Source organism: Hirundo rustica, chromosome 3, assembly GCF_015227805.2.
Source record: "Hirundo rustica isolate bHirRus1 chromosome 3, bHirRus1.pri.v3, whole genome shotgun sequence".
In the NCBI taxonomy this organism is placed as follows: Eukaryota; Metazoa; Chordata; class Aves; order Passeriformes; family Hirundinidae; genus Hirundo; species Hirundo rustica.
In genome coordinates, this window is record NC_053452.1 from 49,472,153 (window position 1) to 49,495,405 (window position 23,253).

The window sequence follows — 23,253 nt, forward strand, 5'->3', positions numbered from 1 at the left end:
TAATTTTTTAACATAGCACATACTAGAAGAGAAAGTTGTTTACAAATGTCAATGAAAATATTCGAGTATAGAGTAGAACATATGTGAAGATTCATGTTCTCAAAAGCATACACCAACACACAAAAGATGCCCAAATATATTTATTTAACTCTTAAAAAGTATGTTACTCTTTAGGAAAAAAAAAAAAAAAAAAAAGCCAGCATAGGAAATCTCAATACAGATTAAAGTATATCAAATCCTGCATATACCTAACTCTGATGTTTACCTAAACATCAGCACCATCAAACCCAGCAAGGTCAGTAGCAATGAGGTACCAGGACAGAAGAAACCCTTAAAATAAAGAGGAGCTTCAAAGCCTTTGAGCCAAGCAGAGACAGAGTTCCAGAATACATTCAAGAACCATGAAATATATCTAATCCTTTTGAACTTCATTTGCTGCCAAAAATACATGAGTGTTACAACAAAGAAACATAAGCATCTCAGTATACAGTTACAAACTGGTAAGCCAGTTCATTAGTTCAGAGCAGTCAAAAGAGTTCTAAAACTGACAAGACGAGCTTGAGGCAGAAAGGCTGACAGACTAGCATGAACGAATTAAGCTACTTCCCTCAAGACCTCTCTCCTTGCTCATGGTATTCAGAACCACCTCTACACAGAAGAAAAAAAGAAGCAAGTTCATCATCACAGGACAGTAAGATACTTACTTTTTGTACTCTTTGTAAAGTTTTCAGTGTTAGTGCATGAAAAAGTTACTGGATGTTTATTTCTGGACATGCATAAGGGTGAGGGTACCATAACTATGTGCCAGCAGTACAACTGTATTTGTTAATGTGTTTCATATGCAAAGTATTAGCTGAAAGTATTCAGCTTCAAATTGCTGGAGATGCATTTTTATTAGTATATCTTATAATCATGTCTTTCCCTTGTTAAACCACAATAATTTAACCATCTTGTTTATACTCAGTGGTAAAAGCCATCCACTCCACTCATTTTTAGTGATCACACTAGGAAAGATACCTCCCATTTGTCATTGCCCCCTTCAAGATTTCTGGGATGTCTTGATCCAGGAGAACTAGTAATGAGACAGATCCTCATGGTGGGGATAATAAACAGGGACAATTGTGCTGGTGAGAAGGCTCAAATGGGACACAAATGGTGACAAAGGAAAAGTTTACTTTTCAGGTGCAAGAGTCTATTCAGCTAAAAGTGAGTCCTATTTGGAATGTAGCATATGTCCTAGAAGCAAACTAGACACTGAATGTTGTCTTTGTTCCTTTTAGGAGTGTAAACACTACCTCATGTTCTCAAGTAGGAAGACACTAATCAGACTTAGATGCAGACACTCAAGCAAGTGGAATGATAACTCAGTGGAAAGATACTCAGTTTCATGCTAAACAAGAATATGTAAACACCCAAACGAGTCACCAATTCAGATAGTACCAGACACCCCATATGGATTGTCACAACGCAGCACCATAGCAGCATTTTGATTTAACGCAAAGTCCTGCTGCTCATCCCATCACTTTTACTGAACGGTGGTAGCACTAGCAGCACTGTGATTTACTCTCTGCTTTCAACGGGTCTAGGTCCAGTTTTGATTTCCCCACATCATTCTCATCATTAGGAAAGGCTTTGTAATTGGCAAGGATGTTTTCCACCAAGAATCGAGCAGCTTCATCTATGTTGATGTTGTCCTAAAAATGTTGAAAGCAAGGATGTTAGTGGTCTTTTTGAAACAGTCACACATTCCTATTAACAGTCACTTTCCTATTAAAATGCTGTCCAAAAAGAAAAGAATTCTTCAGTCTCAGCAGCAGAATACAAACAGTTAAATGCAAGGAGTCATTGCTCACACTTTTTTTTTAAAAAAAGTTAGCAGAAAATTCAGACAAAATTATTCATCCATATTATAAACTGAATTCTATTTATTTATTATTCATTCAATAATATCATTCAATTATTTATTGAATAAATCTAGTTGGCAGTCAGAGGAATAAGTGTCACCTGCATTCAGAAGACTCACAAATGCCAAAGTGCTTTTCTGAATCAGGGAAAGCCCAGGCAATTGCATCACCTGTAGTACTGTCCTACCTTTTGGAGCCTATTTCTGTTTCTGATGGAATTTGGATGTACTTATTTATGAAAGAGGATCTTTTCCATGAGCCTCAAAATCACATCTGTTTCCAAGTGCTTCATCTAGCCACTCTACATATTCTTGTGCATGCTTTGAAAAGTCCCTTCCCATACACCCAAAAGAATGTAGGTGTGCACGATACTTAGAAATGTACTTTGCCAGAATATCCCAGTTTCTGAGGGCCCAAGCTGCCCTAGTGCCAAGGATTCTCTGGCCACTGGTTGGATCTTGCCAGGCCATCTGGCAGCACAGGGCTGCTGTGTTTGGAATTGCTCATCTTTGGTTCCAAACGAAATACCAGCCCAGTATATTACTGATGACTAGACTTAAGATCCAATTATCAGTTCCAACAGAAAGGCAAAAGTAGATTAATAGCATATCCAAATGGGCAGGACTTAAAACCATAAACTGTTTTGGTATGCTTAGAAAACAAGACAGTTGTCCTAAATTTCTGCTATTTCAACTACAACTCTTCAGAGTTCTACATGAGTCAATCAATACCTAACCTAGAACTTATTGTTTGTCTTTTTCTCTGCACCAAGAACCTCGTTTTACATTGTCCTGTCTTAAATGCCACCTAAAATGCAAGTTGTCACTATAATTTCACATTAGATTTTTCCAATGTTACTTGCATTTATTTTAAAGCCATAATACAGTTTATGCATAGCAGTATTACAGGCAGATAAAGCTTCAGGGAAGACTTCTACCAAAGCAGAATCTTGGTGTTCTTTTTGAGTATAAAGAGCCTTAAAAACTGAGTTTTTAGTAACAGATAGGTGAGTATGGAAATATCTTTTCAAATGCAAACAAATTGTTAGCTAATTTAACTAATACCTTTAGCTGTGTATCCTTCTCCTAAAGTAATCAAAGAGTGACTTCTTACTGTGTTTCTTACAGTCTCCTTAGAGATTCTGCTGTTTAAGAATTGTTTAAACATCATTGTGTAACACTTCAGCAGCAGCAGCTAAAGGAAGTAGGCAAGCCAAGGGAAAAGTGGGACCTTGAAGCTTATCTTACCTTCTAAAGGATTTATCAGCCAGACCAGTAATCTGGCCTGTCAGCCACACTGTCCTCATCTAGAGGAGTCCTTCATTTTAAGAATCAGTCGAGCTTTAAGGAAATATTGGGTTTCACTTCCAGCTAAGCTTCTGCTTAGCACAGTTTAATCAGTGCATTGACAAAAAGTCTGTGAACTAAAACTGTACAATACATAAAATTACTCAAAGTGAACTGAATAAAGCAGCTGTCTTCCTTAACTCAAATTACTATACAGAACTTGCTTTTCTCCAGTTCAGTCTTGACATTGCCCAATAAAATAGAACAGTGCTTTTAGCAACACCGTGGTAGGTAGTAATGAGAACACAAATAGCTTGTTCACTTCAAATCTTGCCATTTCCTACCTAAAACAGTGACAACAGAAAATGAAATTTAAAAACCTGCACCTAAAGATTACCTATATTCTTTTGGGGAGCTTGATCAGCACTTAGTAGTATTAACATCTAAAAAATGACTGATCTTCATGCATGCAAGATGAAAGAAATTATCAAATTCAGATAATCAAGGTTTCCAGATAGTTTCAAGGTGCTCTGAATTTAAGATAGCTTTTAATCTAAACCAGATATGCCTCACCTTCTTCAGGAATGAAACTAGTCTGCACATCACTTCAAATTTTGCTGAATGTGACTGCCATTTCCTATACTTCATAACTTTATTTCCTACTGATTATATTCACCCTTATGCCAATATTCAAGAGACTAAAACTATTTTTCTATTAAGCTCACCTTGGCAGATGTTTCAAACCATCCAACAAAGCCACCTTCTCTGCAGAACTGGTCCATTTGAGAAGGATTCTGGCTGCCATCTTTCTTCTGGTCACACTTGTTTGCAAGGAGAACAGCAGGGATGGGGCTGCCATTGGGAAGTAGTACTTTACTGTCCAAATCATGCTTCCATTTTGAAACAGCCTCAAAAGTGGAACCTCTTGTGACATCAAAGACCACAAAAGCACCAACTGCCTCTTTGTAGTATACTCTGGTCATATTTCCAAAGCGCTCCTGGCCTGAAAAAGAGGACAGTCACAGAATATATTTATATTGAAGCATGAATTTTATTTAGTGTAAATGGACTACTCTACCAGCTTAATTCACAGAAGTTTGGCATTTGGGTCTAGTCACTTAGAGCATAAAACACTGCCTCCTTTATCTCATGTAAGTTCATTGTAACAGCTATTAGGTATACTACACATGATAAGCCAGATGCTTAAAGAACTTTGGAGTCAAACTGCCACTTGGAACTTTTCTTAAACTTATTTGTTGAGTTCCTTGAGAAGTAATGCCTGAAAACACTACCAGCACAGCTATACACAAATCATTATTTCATCAAAGAATATTAAGGCTTATATCTAAATCTAGTTGGTTCAGCTAAAGACTTCAGCAAACCCAGCCTCTTACTGAATGGTGAGCAACAAGGGGTTTTGCAAGCTTCAAGGCTAACAGCCTTCAAAGCATCTTCTGAAGAAGTTACTGAGATTTTTCCTTAGGGAAAAGTTCAAAAGGAGCTGCCAGCTTAACAGTTCTGGCTAAACCTGTTAACTTTGACTTCATTTTTTCAAGTCTAAGACTTACTCTGGATTAATTTTCAACAATAGAATTGCTACAGAAATCCCAGTATTTAAAACAAGAACAGGTAAAATACAATAATTCACAATAAAAATCCAGGAAAAAAAATTAATTGCCCATAAACAGAGAAAACTAAAAAAAAAAAAGCCTTTTCTTATGAAGCACAACTACTTCAGTCAGAATACTTGAAACACAAAATTTAGTCTGCAAGTTGACTTATTCTTCTGTTTGAAAGGTCAGATTATCATGGTGTGTTTACATTTGAGTGTGTCTAGCAATCAAGTCCTAGCACATTGTTTGGGAAGTCTGGGCTACTAAAATATCTTCCTGCTTTGTTTGGAAGTCTTCACTGGGAAAAGCAGTCCCTGAACTCTATAATTTAATTTTACAGTGTATCATCACTTGAGCTTTTATCTTTTCATGCATGTGAGGTTTAAGAACACAAAGGAAGAGCTGTATTCAGAAAACCAGCTGTCCTTTGTTTATAAACATTAATGTCCACCTTTGATTAGCAAGGACAAACAAATACAAGGAGAATTGGGTGCATTATTACCTTCTCATAAAGGGACAAATTCAATACATGAAGTTGAAAGAGATCCTGTTCAGCAGCATGCTTTTCCAGCTCACTTGCCTCATTTTAATGCCAGTACTTCACAGTATGATTAGCTCATTCCCTATAGAAAGTTTCAGAAAAGGTTGCCTAAGCAGGTCTTAGAATGGCCTAAAAACAGCAGCACAGTGAAGTTCCAGAGAACTATAAAAAAGCTGATTTTATTTCTGTCCATCCACTTTAAACTATGATGCTGCAGAAAACAGCATCACTTCCCAGCATATTCTTCAGAATGGAGATTACACATTTTTTTCACTACTGGCTGATTATCTTGTGTAAGAACAAGCAGGATCCAAAAAGAAAGCTTTTACTGCCATACTCAAAACCCAAGTTTTGAAGCAGCATTTATGTCATGGACTTTAAGGCCATGCAACAAGTCAGGCACTGAGCCTGTGTCTCTGTCACTATGCCTCTGAAAAAGCCACACTGCTAATACAAATCTCCTAAAGAGAGTACACAAGTTATTCACATTGTCTCCCTAGGCTGGACTCATTCCTAAAACAAGTTTTTAGAATAGTCTTACTAGAAACTGTACCCCTGACCACTGTCCCCACTAATCAAGTACCCTTAGGAAAGGGTTAGATCAGAAGGCTTTTACTGCTTCTGCATGTCAATGATGCCACATTTAAAGAAGCTTTACCCTTAGAATGTAGGGATTTTGGTTTGGGGAGTTTTGGTTGGGTTTTTTTTTTTTTTAATGGAGTTCCACACAGTCAAATTCAGGTTCATTTAGCCAGTTAGTGCATAGGGCACCACACAAGTTTTGAGGAGCTCCTTCACAGCTTTCCCATCTGTTTAGCTGTCAGTTTCACCACCAATTCCTGCTGCATGGGAGCACCCTGGACTATGCTAAAGCACTGACTCGAGTATCCAATGAGGGAGATATCCCTTCACACCATACAATGGCCCCACAAAACAAACAGTGTAAAATCTCAAGGTCTACAATGCCCTGTACCAGCCTCCGTCTTCTACAGAAAGAGTTCTTGAATTGAGTCCTGAAATGGTCCACAATTGAACACCAGTTGCTGTTATATACCTGAGACTGAACATGAATCTGACGCAGCAAGGGAAATGGTCCCATTAGTCCTCCCTATTCAGCTGCTGGAGAGCTGGGAGGTTTTCAGGCTTTACTTAGGCTGTTTTTGCAAACACTGATGAACATTCACATAAGAAAATTAAGTTGTATTGATTACTTGCAGGAAGGGTTGCTAGATTGTTACCAGAAGGAGTAGACAGAGAATGATCACTACACATGAAACTAAGTCATCTAGGAAATGCAGAAAAGGTTATCAGGCAGTTACCATTTCTCAGATAGCTGTGCATGTTGTACATAAAAACAAGGCTGCAGTCACTGAGCACAGTGAAGGACATTACGACTGACTGAATCCCTTCCTGCCTGTTGCTCTCCCAACCGAAAAAGCTTTAAAGACAAACAGTTGGCAAGGTGGCCATACTAGCCTATAACAATAATGATAATTGCTGAAACATGCCCAACAGCACATTTAAGGTGTTCAAAAAGATGAAATTAGTACAGTGTTACATTTAGCTTCCAAAGAAACAGTTATAAGCATTGCTCAGAACCAAACCTGAGGAGAGAGCCAAGGTTAACCTTGCACAGTGGCTTCTCACAGTGTAAGACAGCATTCTGCTAGGAATGGAAGTCAGCATGGAACTGTAAGTTGCTTGGTATTCTACAGCAGCCACACTATAAACCTTGGCCTTTGGCTGTCCACAATAATCATTTAACTCAAACTTCCAGCAACTCTTATCTCTCTCATAGTATGAGTTTTAGATTTAGAAAAAACATTAATACATATCCATCCACAGTTCTAATTTGGGTGAAAGCAGAAAACTGATGTGCATGAAAGCTTCTATCTTTACTTACTAGATGTAAGCCTTTATATTAGGAAGATTTCCTGTCTCTTACCCTTAAAGACACACAAGCTCAATAGCATTGTATTCTTAGAGATTAACGCCTTTTAATAGGTAAAATACAGCCCGATATGAGTGCTTCCCTTTTCCCTTCCCCAAAACAGCTGTTTTCACCTCTAGAATTCACATCCACTAACAATAAATCTGACCTGAATATTACCTTACAACTGCTCTTTCATCCTGTCTGGCGGCCTAATGAAGATGGATATGCTGTATTTCATACAAAGGCAGAAGCAATAAAACATGGCCTGCCCAGGAGGTAAGAGTTTTGTTTGGTAAAAGGAATACAGCATGAGGCAGGAAAAGAATTCAGTTTAAACTGAGTGAACTTTCTTTACAACCCTGTCATTACGGACAAAGCACACACTGACCTTCTTGTCTAGGATGCAGAGCATTCTAGACAGTGTTTTGAAAATTTAATAGGACTTTCAGGCAGAGCTTTTGCAAGTGCTTTTCTGCTTGCAAAAACAGGAAAAAAAAAAAAAAATCACAAACCCAAAACCAACAAACCCACAAATCCTCATACAGGAAAATCAAACTGGAAAACACTAATCCTCCAAATTCTCAAGGATGAACATCATTCTCATTGTTCTTAAAACTAAATGTCTCAACTTCTGCCATGCACAGTTTAGAGATCTGTCATGACCCTTCCTCTGTCCAGCATGATATTTGCTACAGTCATTTCTCCATGTGTGAGAACATGGTTGAGCAGTTCAGAAAGTGGATCATACCCCCAGAGAAGAAAAAGGCTAAAAGTGATCAGATTAAACTAGATTTAAAATCTCCAGTGTGTATAATCTCAGCAAGATGAGAGCAGGAAGACAACTAATTGCTTAGTACAGCAGTATAGAAAGGACATCACAAGATTAATCATTCTGGTGGGTCCAGTGTCTAGGCATAAATCTGGTGGCACCATTGTCATGGGTTAGTACAGTTTAGTTTTTTAGTTATAGAAGAATGTAGAATAATTCTCCAGGTCAGGACCTGGGGATTGCTTTAGAAGAGACAGGGACCTATCAGAGGGTTAGTTGGAATATTGGCATCTGTTCTGACCACTGAAAATTACTAGTTGTGACTTTGGGAAGTACCATATAAAACCCTGTTAATTTCCTGTAGGTGGGTCCTTTTTCCTCTTTCCTTTGGCCAGAGAGAGACCGGTAACATCGAGCTGGGCCTGCTGCTTTCCCCTTTTGGGGGGAGCTGTCCTGAGGCCTGGCTGGATTCCATCGGCTCCCGGGTGAAGGGGGGAAGGAGAGGTTACTGCTTTGTAACAGCTACTTCAGACTTCTTTGGAGCAGGGAGAGATCTCTGCTGGGCCCCTGATAAGGGCTATGGGCACCATTCGGGCCAAAGCCACCCCAATTTACACTGAGGGGTGGGCTGAGAAGGCATTTATGATCCTGCCTGGGTTTTTGTGATTCTGGACTGCCTGAGTGCTCCGATCTCTGATGTTTCTGTGAGTTCTTCCTCCCTCACCAGCGTGGCCTTGAACATCTAACACCACAAGCTACAGAGAGAGAGACAAAGACTCCGAGCAGATTTAACTCTTTCTTAGCAACATGAAGCTTCCAGAGCTTGGCCCTTCTCTGAGAGAGTAAGGAAAGACAGAGTGAACATAAAAGAAAAAAACAGCATAAAGTCAGTAGAGCAAGAGTGAAAAAACTATTGGGACAGAGTTAAAAAGTTAGTTGTTCTATTCTTACTTAAGCCATGGAAATGAACTCTATATTTAGATCATTCCTTTAAATCATGGGAAAGATATACATTTGGGGAAATGATTGTTTTAATTTGTGTGCAGATTTGAGCAAAAGCGTTTGTGATGAACTAAGTAATCCTATAAGATGTTTGAACAGAGATAAAGATGAGAAGCCCCCTGCACCAGTGAAGAAGTAAGAAGATATCTCTGTACCTTAAGGTGAAAAATCCTTTGCTTTAGAGTTATTCATCTTTAAAAAGTACAGTTTGTGTTTCAGTAGTTCAGGTGTAAATGAAGAGCTACAAGAGAGGACAGTTACAGGGATCAGGAGTTTCATGTGGGGGGTATGGAAATATGTTCATGTAAAGCACAGTTCTGCATTCTCTAACCACAGTTTACATATTGAAATGACTCAGCACATATTGTCACCATATTTTCCAGTAATTGCAACAACCTGAAGTGAAATATTTGCACAATGACACACATCAGGAACGAATACACTTCCCTACAGCAGCACCACAGGAATAAAGTTTAAAACTGCATTAGAACTTGGGAGTTATTCTCACTCCCACATTTATATTGTAATGGGGGTGAGCTGTAAGTTAAAAACTACATGAAAGAACTTATAGCCAGGTTTGACATTAGAAGCTTTATATTTGTCCTTTACTGCAAAAGGTAAGTTATTATTGTAACCTTGCCTTGAAGTACATTTGAGTTTCTAGAGCAGTCTTTCCCGGTGCAAGGGAGAAACACTAGAGTCCTGTTAATTACAGCAGCGTGACTTACCATTGTAGCAGTTCTTGTGTATATTTAGTAAAAGATACCTTATACTCTTATTATTTCACTCATTATTTCAACTTGTAACTCCTCCTACATGATGGGAATTAGGGCTAGAAAAAAGCAATTTAAATGTACAAATGACCACTGGATATGCACAATGAGTTTGTTGGCTTTCTTCCCCCAGGCTACTTATTATACCCATGAGTTAACAGGCAGTTTATATCAACTAACAAGACCTTACTCAAAGAGAGTAAAAGGGCCCATCTAGAAGAAGTTTCTCCAGCTATTCTTTTGTGCTGAAGGTAAATGTTTTTTTACCCCATCAGTACCAACAGTATAGCAAGAATTCCCCTATCTTGTAAAAATCCAAGCTTTACCTTATCTGAAGCCACACAACTCAAAAGAGAATTGTGTTAGTTGCATTTAAAACCTTAATATCTCATCAGAAACACTGGTAGACAACTGGACAAAGTTCTTCCAAATTTTTCTCTTTCAGATAAGACTAAAAGTTCTGGAATCCTCCAGAAGCTGTGTCATTAATGAGGAAGATATAGATGACCAAGGGTTATAAATGTCTGACAATTGCAAAAACCAACAAATAGTTTCTTCCATTAAAGCAATGTTAGTTTAAACCATCTTTAACAGGATAATCAGCTTAATGGGTAGCCAGAGCTCAAAACATAGTTTTAAGAAGTTTGGCAGTTCTACATCAGAAACCTTAAACTATAGATATATAGACTGCAGTCACCCCAAAGTCAGTGTACCACTAGCTGAAGAGTTTTACTCTCAAGCTGCTTGCTGTTATCTAGAAGACCACAGCAATGAAGCTAAGCAGGTTTTTTTCCCCACACCAAATAGAGTTGCCAAAATTCTGAAAAATATCAGAAAGCCCTAAGTTTATGAATAGAGTCAAGAATCTCTCACCAATTTTGTTTTTGTTCTTCAGAACACCAAAGAAGAGAATTCAAATAGTTGAAAAGGCAGTTACAATTCAACAATAAGCCACATAGGAAATGTTTAACCCATAAAACCAACCCAAAAAACTGTCCAGCAATAACTGCCGTAGTAAACAAAATGACCAACAGATCTAGTGAACCAAATTCAGTTAGCTCAAAATGCATAGAAGTAGTAGCGTCCTACTAGAACATTTCATTAATTCTGCCTTTCTATCAGCAGTTACTATACACTGCTGTGATCACAGGCATCATAGAATGCTTAGTAAGCTATAGTACTGATTGTAATAAACCGTTTTTTAGTCTGGAAATATTTACAAAAATCTCCTTGCATTGTGAGAAGCATTCTCAGATCAACTATTCACCATGACCACTAATAGTCACTCATATCAAAATTCAGGGAGCCAGACTAACTCTGACCTGCCAACACTATGGGGCTCTTAGGTTCTTGCTATCAACTACTATCAGTCTCGCTATCAATGACTTTACTGACCAGTATGCAGGCACAGTTCCAGCATTTAAACTTCAGTGCCAAACTCCACAATTAAATTGATTCAATCCATTTCCAGGACCATGAGACATTTGTGCTTTTATCCAATGTAGATGGCAAAAAAGATCAATTGAACAAAAAGTGAAAGCTTTTATTTTCCCAGGAACACCTGAGTGACAATTCCATATTTACAATTCCAATTCTCAGTAAAGCTGCTGTCATTCAGTTTGATAGGTTTAAGCTGAATCGCCATCCAAAATGGCTTGGAACATAATTCAATCCTCTAATTGAGTTAGAGTCACTTTCAAAACTCACCTAGGCCCTTCAAGAACCACATGCAGGAAAAGACCACACTTTGGATGCCAGCTGGATGTTTGGCACAACACAGCAAATATGCCCTGAGGATCAACTTCCCAGTTCTCCAGATACCTAATGTACATTTTTGCATTACCAGGGTCAGGTGTGAGTTGACTGAAGTTCCTTTTTAGAGAGATATATAAACATGTTACTGGCAAGTTACCACTGCTGACAGCTATTCCCCATCTCCCCAAACCAGCACATCTTGTCCCAGAACTGTCTTACCCAATTAGATTGGATCTGTTATTCTGCAAGAAGTAGGTTAACCAAACCACTATCAATATTACAGCTCACGTCCAAGTGTGCCTGCCTTTTCCCACAGACAGCAGCCATAGATTGAGAGTAGACAGACTCCAAGACTCTTAATACCACATGGCTCTCCACTCCTCATTTTAAATTGTCCATTTAAGCTGTAAGTGTAAAGTTGCCCCATGTTAAAACCACAGAGGTGTTGAACTATGCATTTATTTAGTGACATAGACAAATTTGCAGATGACCCCAAGCCGAGTGGTGCAGCTTCTTGGGTTTTGTCCCCGAGATTTTTAGAGTCTTTTGCCTTCTGCAGAGCCTTGAGCCGGACACAAGAAAGAGACAGAGTCTTCAAGGTTCTGATTTTCAAGGCTGTGCGCTTTGTTTATTATTTCTTATCTTACAGTTCTCTCAGGGTGGGATAGCTGAAGGGTGGCATGCCATCCAGAGGGACCTGGAAAATCCTGAGAAGTGGACCCATGGAAATATGAGTTTTAACATGACCAAGTACAAGGTGCTGCAACTGGGTTGGGGTCTGAACAGCTTGAGAGCAGCTGGGCCAAGGAGGACTTATGGGTGCTGGTGGATGAGAGGCTGGACATGACCCAGCAATGTGCACTTGCAGCCCAGAAAAATCACTTGTATCCTGGGCTATATCCAAAGCAGTGTTGCCAGCAGAGCAAGGGAGGTTGATTTTGCCACTCAGCACTGCCTTTGAGAGACCTCAGCTGGAACGTGGTATCCAGCTCTGGGATCCCCAACATAAGGAGGACACAGACATGTTGGAGTGAGTCCAGAGGCAAGCCATGAAGATTATCAGGGGGCTGGAGCACCTCTCCTGTGAAGACACGCTGAGAGAGCTGGGATTGTTCAGCCTGAAGAAGAAAAAGCTTCAAGGTGACCTGAGGCCTTCCAGTACCTAAAGGGAGCCCTACAAGAAAGGCAGAGAGGGGGCTATTCACAAGAGCATGTACTGACAGGACAAGGGGAAATGCTTTTAAACTGAGAGTAGATTTCGATAAAATATTAGTAAGAAATTCTTCACTGTGACAATGGTGAGGCCCCAGAACAGGTTGCCCCACAGCAGCTGTGGATGTCCATCCCAAAGGGCAGGTTGGATGGGGCTCTGAGCAACCTATGGTCTAGTCCCATGGCAGCAGAATTGGAACTGGATGATCTTTAAGGTTCCTTGCAACCCAAGCCATTCTGTGATTCTATGACATTAGCAGCTCTAGCAAATGTTAGAAACCTCTAAGTGTTAAGGAGCATTCAGCTTGACTTTTACTTTGCACTGCTGTGAAAAAGTGGTGTTTGAGGTTCTGGTGACAAACAGAGAGGCTAAGAAGTGAGAATTACTAGAATATTGGATCTTCCTGTATGAGGCAAGTACTAGAAATAGCTTCATTGACTGCAGTACTTAGAGTTTCTAACAGACAAAAGCAGCCTCAGACAATTACAACTGCTAGTGCCCTTTCTTACTAAGGGTGGTATGGCTAAGTTAACTGACCACTGGATGGTCAGAGGACAGACCTCTTCCCAACACTAATCCTTTCCCAAATGCTTCAGAACAGTCTTCAGGGAAAAAGCCAGTTAATCCCTGTTCAAATGACTCACACTTTATGGTAAGAGACAACCTTTGACCCTCTGGTTATGTCTATAATCAGAAAGCTGCAGAGTGTAGTTGAAGCAGTTCTGGTCAATGCACTGTCAGAGGCATGACTCTGAAAATATACTGTACAGACACAGTATGTATGAGAGACTCTGTGGTCATTGAAAAGTTAATGAGGAATATCAGTTTAAGTGCAGCAGTATTTTAATTATTTAGATCATATCACAAAGTATTTCCACATGTTCACAGAAGTCACTTATTCATTCTGAAATGCTAGGAGGCAGACTGCTTTAAAGTTCCATTTCCCAACACAGCCAGTTTCTAACCTAACAATTTGTTAACTACACAACTTCAAAATCAATGACTAGTCCTTCCATTCACTGATTGCTACCCATTATACTTTAACACAGGATAGTCCTGTTCACTACCCATGAAACAGCAAGAGCAGAGAGATGGCAAGTGCTGGAAGCTAGGCACCAGACTTCCACCAGGAGCTATGACCCCTTCTATCAACATAATAGAAAAGCCATGTCATTCTCTCCCATAAAGACAGAAAATTCTCCCTCAAATAACTGCACAGCCCTCACTGGGAATTTTACAGCAAGACTGAAACTTTTCATTGCTGCCAGTAGTCTTGGGCTAATCTAATGATTTAATTGTCCCAACTGACTTCAACAGCTTACTCTTCTGTCTTTAAGAAATTGAGAGGCAACACCCTGAAGTTATAGTTCAGTGAGTTTTGTCCAACATCACATGTATTTTATGCAGCAGTACAACAGCCATGTTTATAAAGAAACCACCTATTTTTTTTTGCATCTTTGCTAAACAGCAAGTGAGAGAGCAAGTCCCTATTTAGGCACTAGATTTCATTCCCCAGAAAATCAGAGTGCAACCAAGCTAAACAATTTTAAACTAGCTGTCAAATGTAGCATGTACAGAACAATTCTCCTGCATTAGTATTCAAAAGAGTTGACACAGTCCAATTAGTGCCAGCAACAGCATGAATTGGTACTTCCTACCTTGTTTTAACAAGACTTAGCCAAACAAGTAATCTGCCAGAGTTAAGCTATTTCATGCCTGACACCCTTTGATCCGTTTCTTTTGGTGTGCTGCCCTGTAGCCAGAGCTGCACAGTGTACTTCACAGTGATGCTGCATGGCACTACAGCATTTCACAGCACACAGGAGAACAATTCTAAAGTCAGTTTGTCTCCAGAACAACTTTATCACGAGACTGAAAAAATGTTAATCTCTAAAATGGTCAACGTGTCATGGCACATTGTGTGTGATTGGAATTTTGTACCAAATTGCTGCCACTCTGCTCTACCCAGCACTCTTAGCCTGGGAGCATTTAAAGAACAAGTTCCCATAAGCTGTTTGCAGAGACATTCAGAGGCTACTTCTCAACCTATTATTTGAAAAGCTGCTAAAATCCATACAATAAGGAATATTTGTTTTCATTACCTGCTCATGTAGAAACCACTGCTGTTGAGAGTTTGCCAGTCATCTCTAGTCAGTTAAGACATTTATTTCTAAGCAAGCTCTATAAAGCTTTGAAATACCACCATTTCTCAAAGCAAAATTTCAGCCCATTTATCCTCTTCTTATGTATCCATAGCCAGCTGAGATCTTTGAATATTGAACATTGTACCACAGTAGCTTGAGAAGCATGCTGTGCTTTGCAGTCACTGCTTACTGCTGGTCATGCTAGTTTTAACATCTGCAGGAATTTCACAAGAGGTATTCCTGTATTTTCATGCAAACATATAAATAGACATTCCCTTCCTGGAAATCACTTTATTCTAACATGGCACATCATACTTCCGTACTTCGGAAGCAAGTATTTGGAGGGAACTATTTATAGCAGACTATAAAAGCAAGGCAATGGTTACCACTGGAATTCATGGAGGGCAACTCTGACAGCTGTGAGACTGAATCCAATGGCCTCACTCACTACTGAGGGGAAGAATCGTATTTTTTTACAGCATGCTAATACCTTTTCTGGAACCAGTCAGCTAAGATTGTTTTCTTTGCTTTATGTCATAAGTTGAGAATTACCCTTTCATAGCACTTGCCAACTCAAATTGTACTTGCAGATATGCACTTTGGTAACACCGTATCCTGATGTGCACCTAAAGAAAACCAAATTGGTAAGAGGCAAAGCAGAGACGTAAATAAGGTTAAGCAGCAAGACTCTGAAGCTGCAACTTCTGAAGATGCAAGGAGAATTGATAAAGCTTGATTTACATTCATGTGAATGCCATACATTAAAAGTCTGCGCCAGTTCGTCTCTGAAGTGCTTTACTTGTTAAACCAGCTTAATTTGTGACTACGTGACTCAGTATTACATGAAGGGCAAGAATTTAATACTTGCCTTCAGAGAAGTGGGTGACCTATGTAAGATTATTATTTCTGCAAAGTATTTTAGTTTGTTTTATAAACTAATCCAAAAATTAGTTATCTATATATTATTTTTTCCTCCTGTCTACTGTATTGCACATAAGAATTTAAATATTGTTTGCTTTTAAGGTAGATTTCCCCTGTCTATTTGATGTATACCCAGCCAGCCACCCCTTAACTCTCTGTATCAAAGTACTAGGAAAGAGCTTTTATTGTGATCTTGTAGGAAGCACAAAACTTCTGAGCAACTTCTATGTGATATCTGTTTGAAAATAAGGCTGAAGCACCATCTATTCCATAGTGAATAGAAGCTCAAGCACTAAGTGCATTTCCATTGTTGACAGAAATGGAAAGTACCTGCAAGATAAAGACACTGAACATTATTTTAAGCTTGTACTAGATCTAGCAGTCTTTTAGGATCATATCTTTAACCACATTTCTCATGGAACACCTTGAAACACCTTATTAGGAAATTCTAAGCTTACTTCCAAGGCATTCAAAGAACCTCTGTCTCAATTCTCCCGTTTAACTAAACTGTCCTGCCTTGCATAATCAAAGTTACCATACTAGACTGCCTTACAACACCAACATCAAGACAGTAGAATTTCCCATATACTTATGGAATTCCATCAGCACAATGGTTATAGGCTTAGTCCTACATAACACATACGGTACCTTAGGTGGCTCATAACATAGTACTAAGTGAATGAACCTCTGTCATTATGAATGCTTTGGTACCCCACCGATAAGATGTGGAAATTCCTTCATTAGACTAACAATCATACCTCACTTGATAACATTTCATTAAAAGTGTATTTTTTTAAAAAAATTTAAACAGGATTCCCAAAAAAGAAAATGTCCAGAATCTGTTTGTATTCAGAGATGTCTGAAAGCTGGAAAAACCACTAAAACCCCGACTTTAACACATTCAGCACTTATTTGGTTATTTAGCTGTACAGCTCCAAGCCCAGCAAGTCATTCTGAAGTGAAAGCTCATTAACTCCAATCCAGCTATTCCAGAAAAGTCATAAGAAAGGACACCCACACAAGATTTCCCACAGAGGGGTGGTTTCTAGAAGGAAACAAAGTACACCTTCAATTCTGTTTCCTGTATGTGTTCAAAATCTATGTGAGCAGGCCTTCTATTTCCCATTCCCAAACTTTATCTGCTAGTCTTGCATGTTTTCAGTAAGCACAATCCTTAAGTAAATTTTCTGTCATGAGATTTATATTTAAACATGTGTGAGCAGGAAGCAGTCAGAAATTAAGTCTTTCATAGCTCCACAAGTCTGCAGACACAATCACATAGAAGATTCCCCAGCCCTGACTGGGAGCTTTCTGACCTGTTGCAGCTGTAAGCAAAATGATAGCACTCCTAATCTCCACCTGAAGGCGCCTCCCGGAACCTCCTATAAACTAGGAAACAGCATCAGAAAACTTACAAGTTTCTAAAAAAACCTCAATAGCTCCAAGTTCTGCATCCATTTCAGATGCAGTTATTTATGTGCATGTCCCTCACTCATTAGGAACATCTATAGTGGTGAGAAAAAAAATCTCCACATCTGAGGGCAGGCTACACCTGGATTGTCTTGCCTCCACCTTATGCTCACTTGTACCAGGCACATAGCTAAGCAATTTTTTCATGGTTTCTTTGCAAGAGTTGCCATTTTAATCCCTTCAACATGCATTGTGGCTAGGGACAAGTTGTTACAAGAATACCTTGACTACTTTTAGAGACTGCTGCCTCCAAATTCTCCGTACTTAGAAGAGACTTCTCTGCAAAGCAATTGAAGCATACATACCTCTGGCACAAAGCCAGGCATGGGTACAGAACAGCAAAGTTTCCTGATTGTTTCCCTATAAACTTTCAGGGATGCATTAACATCACTGAACACTTGCTTTAGACTCTTATTTAAAAGAAAAATAAAGTCAGTCCATAACTCAAGAAACAAGCTAATGCCCCAGTCCACAGAAGCAACTTTGCAGCCTCTATGACATGCCAGTGGCGCAAGTACAGACTACACTGGAATACAGAGCTGCTTGAAACTAGAGCTTTCACATGGAAGTAAACTATCTTACATACTAACTGCCTGAATGCCTTTGAAAGTCAACCATATCCACGATTTCTTTTACTCAGTCCCATGTCTCATGGCTTCCTATAGATAAGCCTAAAAGTTACTTAGAAAGTTAACTTACTCTTAACATCGACTCACATATCTTAACACTCATTTATCTACATACAAAAGATGGGTGATTCCAGCTCTTCCTCAATTTAGTATTTAACCAAAATACTTCATCTGATTTCTCCATCCTCCTGGGGACTTGTATATACCTATAACAAGTTACAGTTCAGTTCCTCTGAAGGAGACACGCAAGATTTTAGTAACAAATTTACGTGCTACATGCTGCTTATCATTCAGCTGTTGAAAGCCTGTAGAGCATGTTTACAATACCAAAGTACAATTCTTCCTCTGTTTTGGCCAACTTCATAGCCACGCTCCAGTTAAAGCATTACTTCAGTTTTAATAAAAATTTGTAAAAAGAAATTCCAATAAAATCCCGGAAGAATGCTATTACACCAAAGTTAATTCAGAAATCCTCAAAAAAAGCTTTAAACTCAAATTTGTCCACCAGTTGCCATTAGTGACATTCCTCATGAGAATCCAAACTCAAGCCACCATCTTTACCACTCCTGCCCTCCAGCAAACTGCACTTCACACAGGCTCATGTGAGTGACAGTGATAGTCGATGTGAGCAGAAAAACAGCAGCTAGCACAGTTGCTGGTTTTACTGGATCAGCTTGAAAGTTTCTATGATACTGAAAATCCTTCAAGCGTTCTTTCAATATTGTCTGACAGCTTCATCAACATGCCACATACACCTCCTGAGCACGCTGTGGTCAGTGCGGTGTTCACTAAAACAGCACACTTGTCAAGGAGGAATCTATGCTGTTTTGAAATAGACTATAAAAACACTCCCCTATCATTAAGATTTTTGTTTTGCATTGCTTCACCATAATGACTCATTCCTACATCCTATTTATTTTGCAAATCACTTATGCCCTTTGATCAATGTTTTAACACTTTCAGAATTTATCCAAAAAGATATATTTTCATTACTTCACATATCAAAATCAAAATAAAAAAAACCACAACAACAAAAAACCCCAAAACAACAAAACACAAAAGCCAATCAACCAAAAAAACTCAAACCTAAGGGCAGCTAAAGTTCCTGCATGAACATGCATATAATATGTTCAGCTTCTTTCAGAATGCTTCTTGCTTTATGCTGTAACCAAGATAATTTGGTTAAAATTATTTGGTTAAATAATTTGGATAAAATGACTGATCAGTCTTACTCTCAAGCTTTTTCATCACCTTTATTCAAGAAGTTACAACCTGTGTCAAAAACTAAAACACCTGACTATCTCTGAAATGAAAACATTTAGGCACAACAGCAACCTTACTCCCTCTTCATCATTTTACATCCTCTCTCCTTTGATGCGGCTGCGAGAATTTGCATTGCTTTGTACCTTACAACAAGAGGGCTATTTTCAGCAGAAAAAAAAAAAAAGCATAAGCAGTGTAACACGGTCATGCTCTATTTGACAGAATTATCTAATCACAAAAAAAACCCCAAAACCCAACAAAACAAACCAAAACAACCTCAGCTGGCATGAGAATTTGAAGTCACCCAGTAACCTGCCCCATTGCAATAAACAGCACAACATTCTTCACTTTTCCTACAATCACATCAGAAGCCAGCACAGTATCTGCATTATGATCTTTAGCTGATGCATGTACTATAGGGCCAGTTCTTATTATGGACTTAGTTACAAAACCTTAGTTTGCATTACCCAGCCCTTTAAGGAAAGCTCCTTATGATGAACTGTTACGTACGAGCTTTGATCTAGTGAAAATAACATCCCTTTCTATGCTTAAGGGTTAGACTTTAATTCAACAGCCTTTTTAAATGCACCAAAATCAATTCAGAGTGCCAGCACCATAGTGCTTGCAGGGAAGTCACATGTAACATTACTTACCATAAGATTTAGATCTCTTGAAGAGATCTAAAGCCGTTTGTCTGCACACACCAGCAGGCAAAATTATCTAGGAGCTGTTGAAAGCCAGAAGACAGCTGGGCTGATGAGTTAAAAAGGAATGACTATCACATGTCCAGACAATGTGCTACACTTCAATACAGCGCTTTAGAGAATACTATCTGTGATTATAGAAGCCGTCTTCAACCTGGTTCTTCAACTAGTAACTTCAATATAGATCTGTTAACATCATAAGGTATTTAGAAATATTCCTGATTGTATACATAAAGAGCTGCAGAACACACTCCCACGTTGAGGACTTCAGCAGCTTTAAGACCATCAAATACCCTTATGGATACTAAAATACTCTTTATTTTACTAATCAACTCTCAGATGTCAGGTGCTATAGGAGTCCAAATTGTTGCTGTCACACTGGCTAAGCACAACCCAATCAAAAATCAACAAGATTACTTCTAATCTTGGTCTCTCTTTTTTTTTTCCATTGGGCAAGATCCCCCCAGCCCTTTGGAAACAGAATACCCTAAACTAGCAGATTAGACTAAGAGTTTGAAGTAAAAACTGCAGAACAGTTGTATGTTCCTTTTTCATTTTTGCTAGGGAAAGACTAGTCAGGAGTTTCATACAAATAGAAAAATAGGAAAATACAAATTCATACAAATAGGAAAAACACTTCAGTGGCAGAAAAAAAAATAATTCTTCAACCAATTTATCACAAGCCTCCAGGGATTTATCAGCAGCTCTTAACTTACTCTTCACCTACCAGTGTCAAAAATACACCAAGGGCAATAATCGAGAACAAAAAATACTGTCATCTGGATCATGACATTAATGTATGGATATATTGATAGAACTTCCTAAGCTGTAAATAGGTTCTGTCCAAACTTTGTGACAAGTTAAAGCTAAGTTTCTGTCTATCCTGTTGAAACAGATTGCTTTGGCAAAGCACACAGCCTACCCAAGTCTGAGCAATGAAGGGCTAAAAAGTCAAACACAAGCATGGCAGCCTGCCAAACCCCAGGATGCCAGCAGCCTCCCCTCTTCAATCTTTGGAACCCCAGGCTTGCTAAAAATACCCAGAGGATTGCAGCAGTTTGTACTGATACTGTTAATCAAGTCACAGAAAGTTAAAGCTGATTCACAAAAGGAATACATCAGAAGAGAAAGCTTGCCAACATTTTACTTGCTCTTCAAAACAGCAATTACAAAATATTTTCATTTGCCCTACAGGCCAGCAACAGAAAGATCCATGGTGTGTTTCAGCATATGGCAGTAAGAAGGCTTTTCAGTTTGAGGAGTCATATTTGAAGCGTTTTAAAGCAAAAAGAGCAGAAGCTGAGGTGCAGCTGGTCTGTCACAGGGTTACAGCAGCCACATGTCACACTTCCTTATTTCTGAGCTTCCACAGAGAAGCATAAAGTTCATGGAAAGAGTAACTACTGGGTTTTTTCCCTTGTGTCTTCCAGTAGTGCAAGTTCAAACACCAACATTCAAAATAAAGTCTGCTTTTTCATATCCAGATATTCTGAGGGCGGTAATAGGGATGAGGAGACCTGCAGGCTAACAGCTGGGATGCACATAAAACTAGAAATGCAATACCACCCAAGGTGATTACGGAGCTCAGGGACAGACTTCTTATGAGACCACGGCAAAACAGAGATTGTTCTGTGGCATTTAACACCACACGACAAGCAAAGTTAACTGTGGTAGGGACACAGCTGGAGTCTTGGAAACAGAGATGCTGAAGAACAGGTTTGAATCACATACATGAAAGTAATAATGCATGGTTTGGACAAGTGGACAGAAATTTTCTGCTTCCATGTGCTCAAAGTATGTTTCTAATACACAAATTTGTGATTTGAATATAGAACTAAGCATAACAGAAGCTCCATTCTCTCACTCGATGCGGCAGGGATGAAAACTACTTTTAAATTAACCAGGTGACTCCAAGCACGCAGAGTTTAAGCACTCTTCCTCTGAGGACAATTTTAGCTGTTTGAGTTACCTTTAACCTGTAAAGCATGGTGCATTAGATGAATTACAGAGCCATAATGTTGCAGCAGCCATAACCAAGGCCACCACCACCCAGACAAACAGGTCAGGAGGAGCAGAACGAGCAGGACGACTCTGAGAGCCCAGGATCCAGCAGGGAGAGTAAAGCAGCTGTTTGAGGACTGCTACAAAACCCCGGGCCGAACCAAGAGCCCTACGAAGTCCTCTAAGGGAGAAGGCAATGCCTGTAAAAAGTAAAAAACTTCACTCCCGCATCAAGACCTCCCTCTACTCACACCTCAAAGGCAAGAACGAGAGACTGCCTATAAGAGGGGTGAGACGAAAACCAAGAAGAGAGATTTCCCAGCCAAAACAACTTTCCCAGCTTTCCTCCACAGAGGCCGTGTGCCGGGCCCCCACAGCCGTGTTCACAGCACGCTGCAGGCAGCAGCCCGCCCGTCCCGTACCTGCGATATCCCAGAGCTGCAGCCGCACCAGGGTCTTGCTGTCCCAGTTGATGACTTTGAGCGCGAAATCCACGCCGATGGTGGCCCGGTAGTGCTGGGAGAAGAGCTGGTGCACGTAGCGCTTGATAATGCTGGTTTTGCCCACGCCCAGCTCCCCGATCACCAGCACCTTGAAGAGGTGCTCCCGGCACTCCGGCACGCCGCTGCCCGCTCCTTCCCCACCGGCCATCCCTCCCTCCCTCCCGTGCAGTGCGGCGGAGAGGCCGGGCTGCCGGGGCCGCGGCTCTCCCGCTTCTAAACTTTCCCAACCAGAAACTTTCCTCCGACTTTCCCCAGCCGGCTCCCCGCAGGGCGGGGAAAGACGAAGCGGGACAGAGGGCGGGAGGCAACAGGGAACCCCAGCCACCACCTGACTGCAGTCACAGGACGCGGAAACTCCACGGGCTTATAGCGGCCCGGGGGAGGGTGGTGAGAGGGGCGGGCGGAGGGACCGCCCCGCCCCGCCGCTGCGGGACACGGGTGGGAACGGGAACGGAAGAAGGGAATTTGCCCCGCAGCTGCCTCGGGCGGGCTGCGCTGGGAGCGGCCGTAGTGGAGACAGAACCTCAGAAGAGGGCTCGGGTTGGGAAAGTGTCAGCTCTCTGTCGGGACCATTCTTTGGTACTTTGCTTCTAGCCGTGGTGGCGGCAGCGACGTGTTCTCCCGGTGAAGTCTCTGAAAGCGTCCGGGTTCTCTCCCCGCCGTCCGGCAAAGAGTGTTTTATGGCAGAGATGTCCATGGGAGAGAGAGTGCGTGGCGATAGGAAGGTTCCAGGGGGCCGTGCTCGCTCCCAGTCTCCTTCCCCAGGAGCCAGCTTAGGGAGCTATCGGCCCGGGGTGCCGCGGCCCGGCCACCTCCCCGCCCTGGCAGG

General features: G+C 40.4%; 1 protein-coding gene across 1 annotated transcript; it reads right to left on the reverse strand.

Annotated features, from left to right (window-relative positions):
* Positions 1 to 127: 127 nt before the first annotated feature.
* Positions 128 to 22,771, reverse strand: RAB32 (RAB32, member RAS oncogene family). The gene is made up of 3 exons (XM_040058311.2): positions 22,344 to 22,771; positions 3,916 to 4,193; positions 128 to 1,694 (listed from the first exon to the last, which is right to left on the reverse strand). Exons 1-3 carry the CDS (start codon positions 22,570 to 22,572, stop codon positions 1,545 to 1,547), a joined length of 657 nt encoding a protein of 218 aa, XP_039914245.1. The 5' UTR covers positions 22,573 to 22,771; the 3' UTR covers positions 128 to 1,544.
* Positions 22,772 to 23,253: the final 482 nt, after the last annotated feature.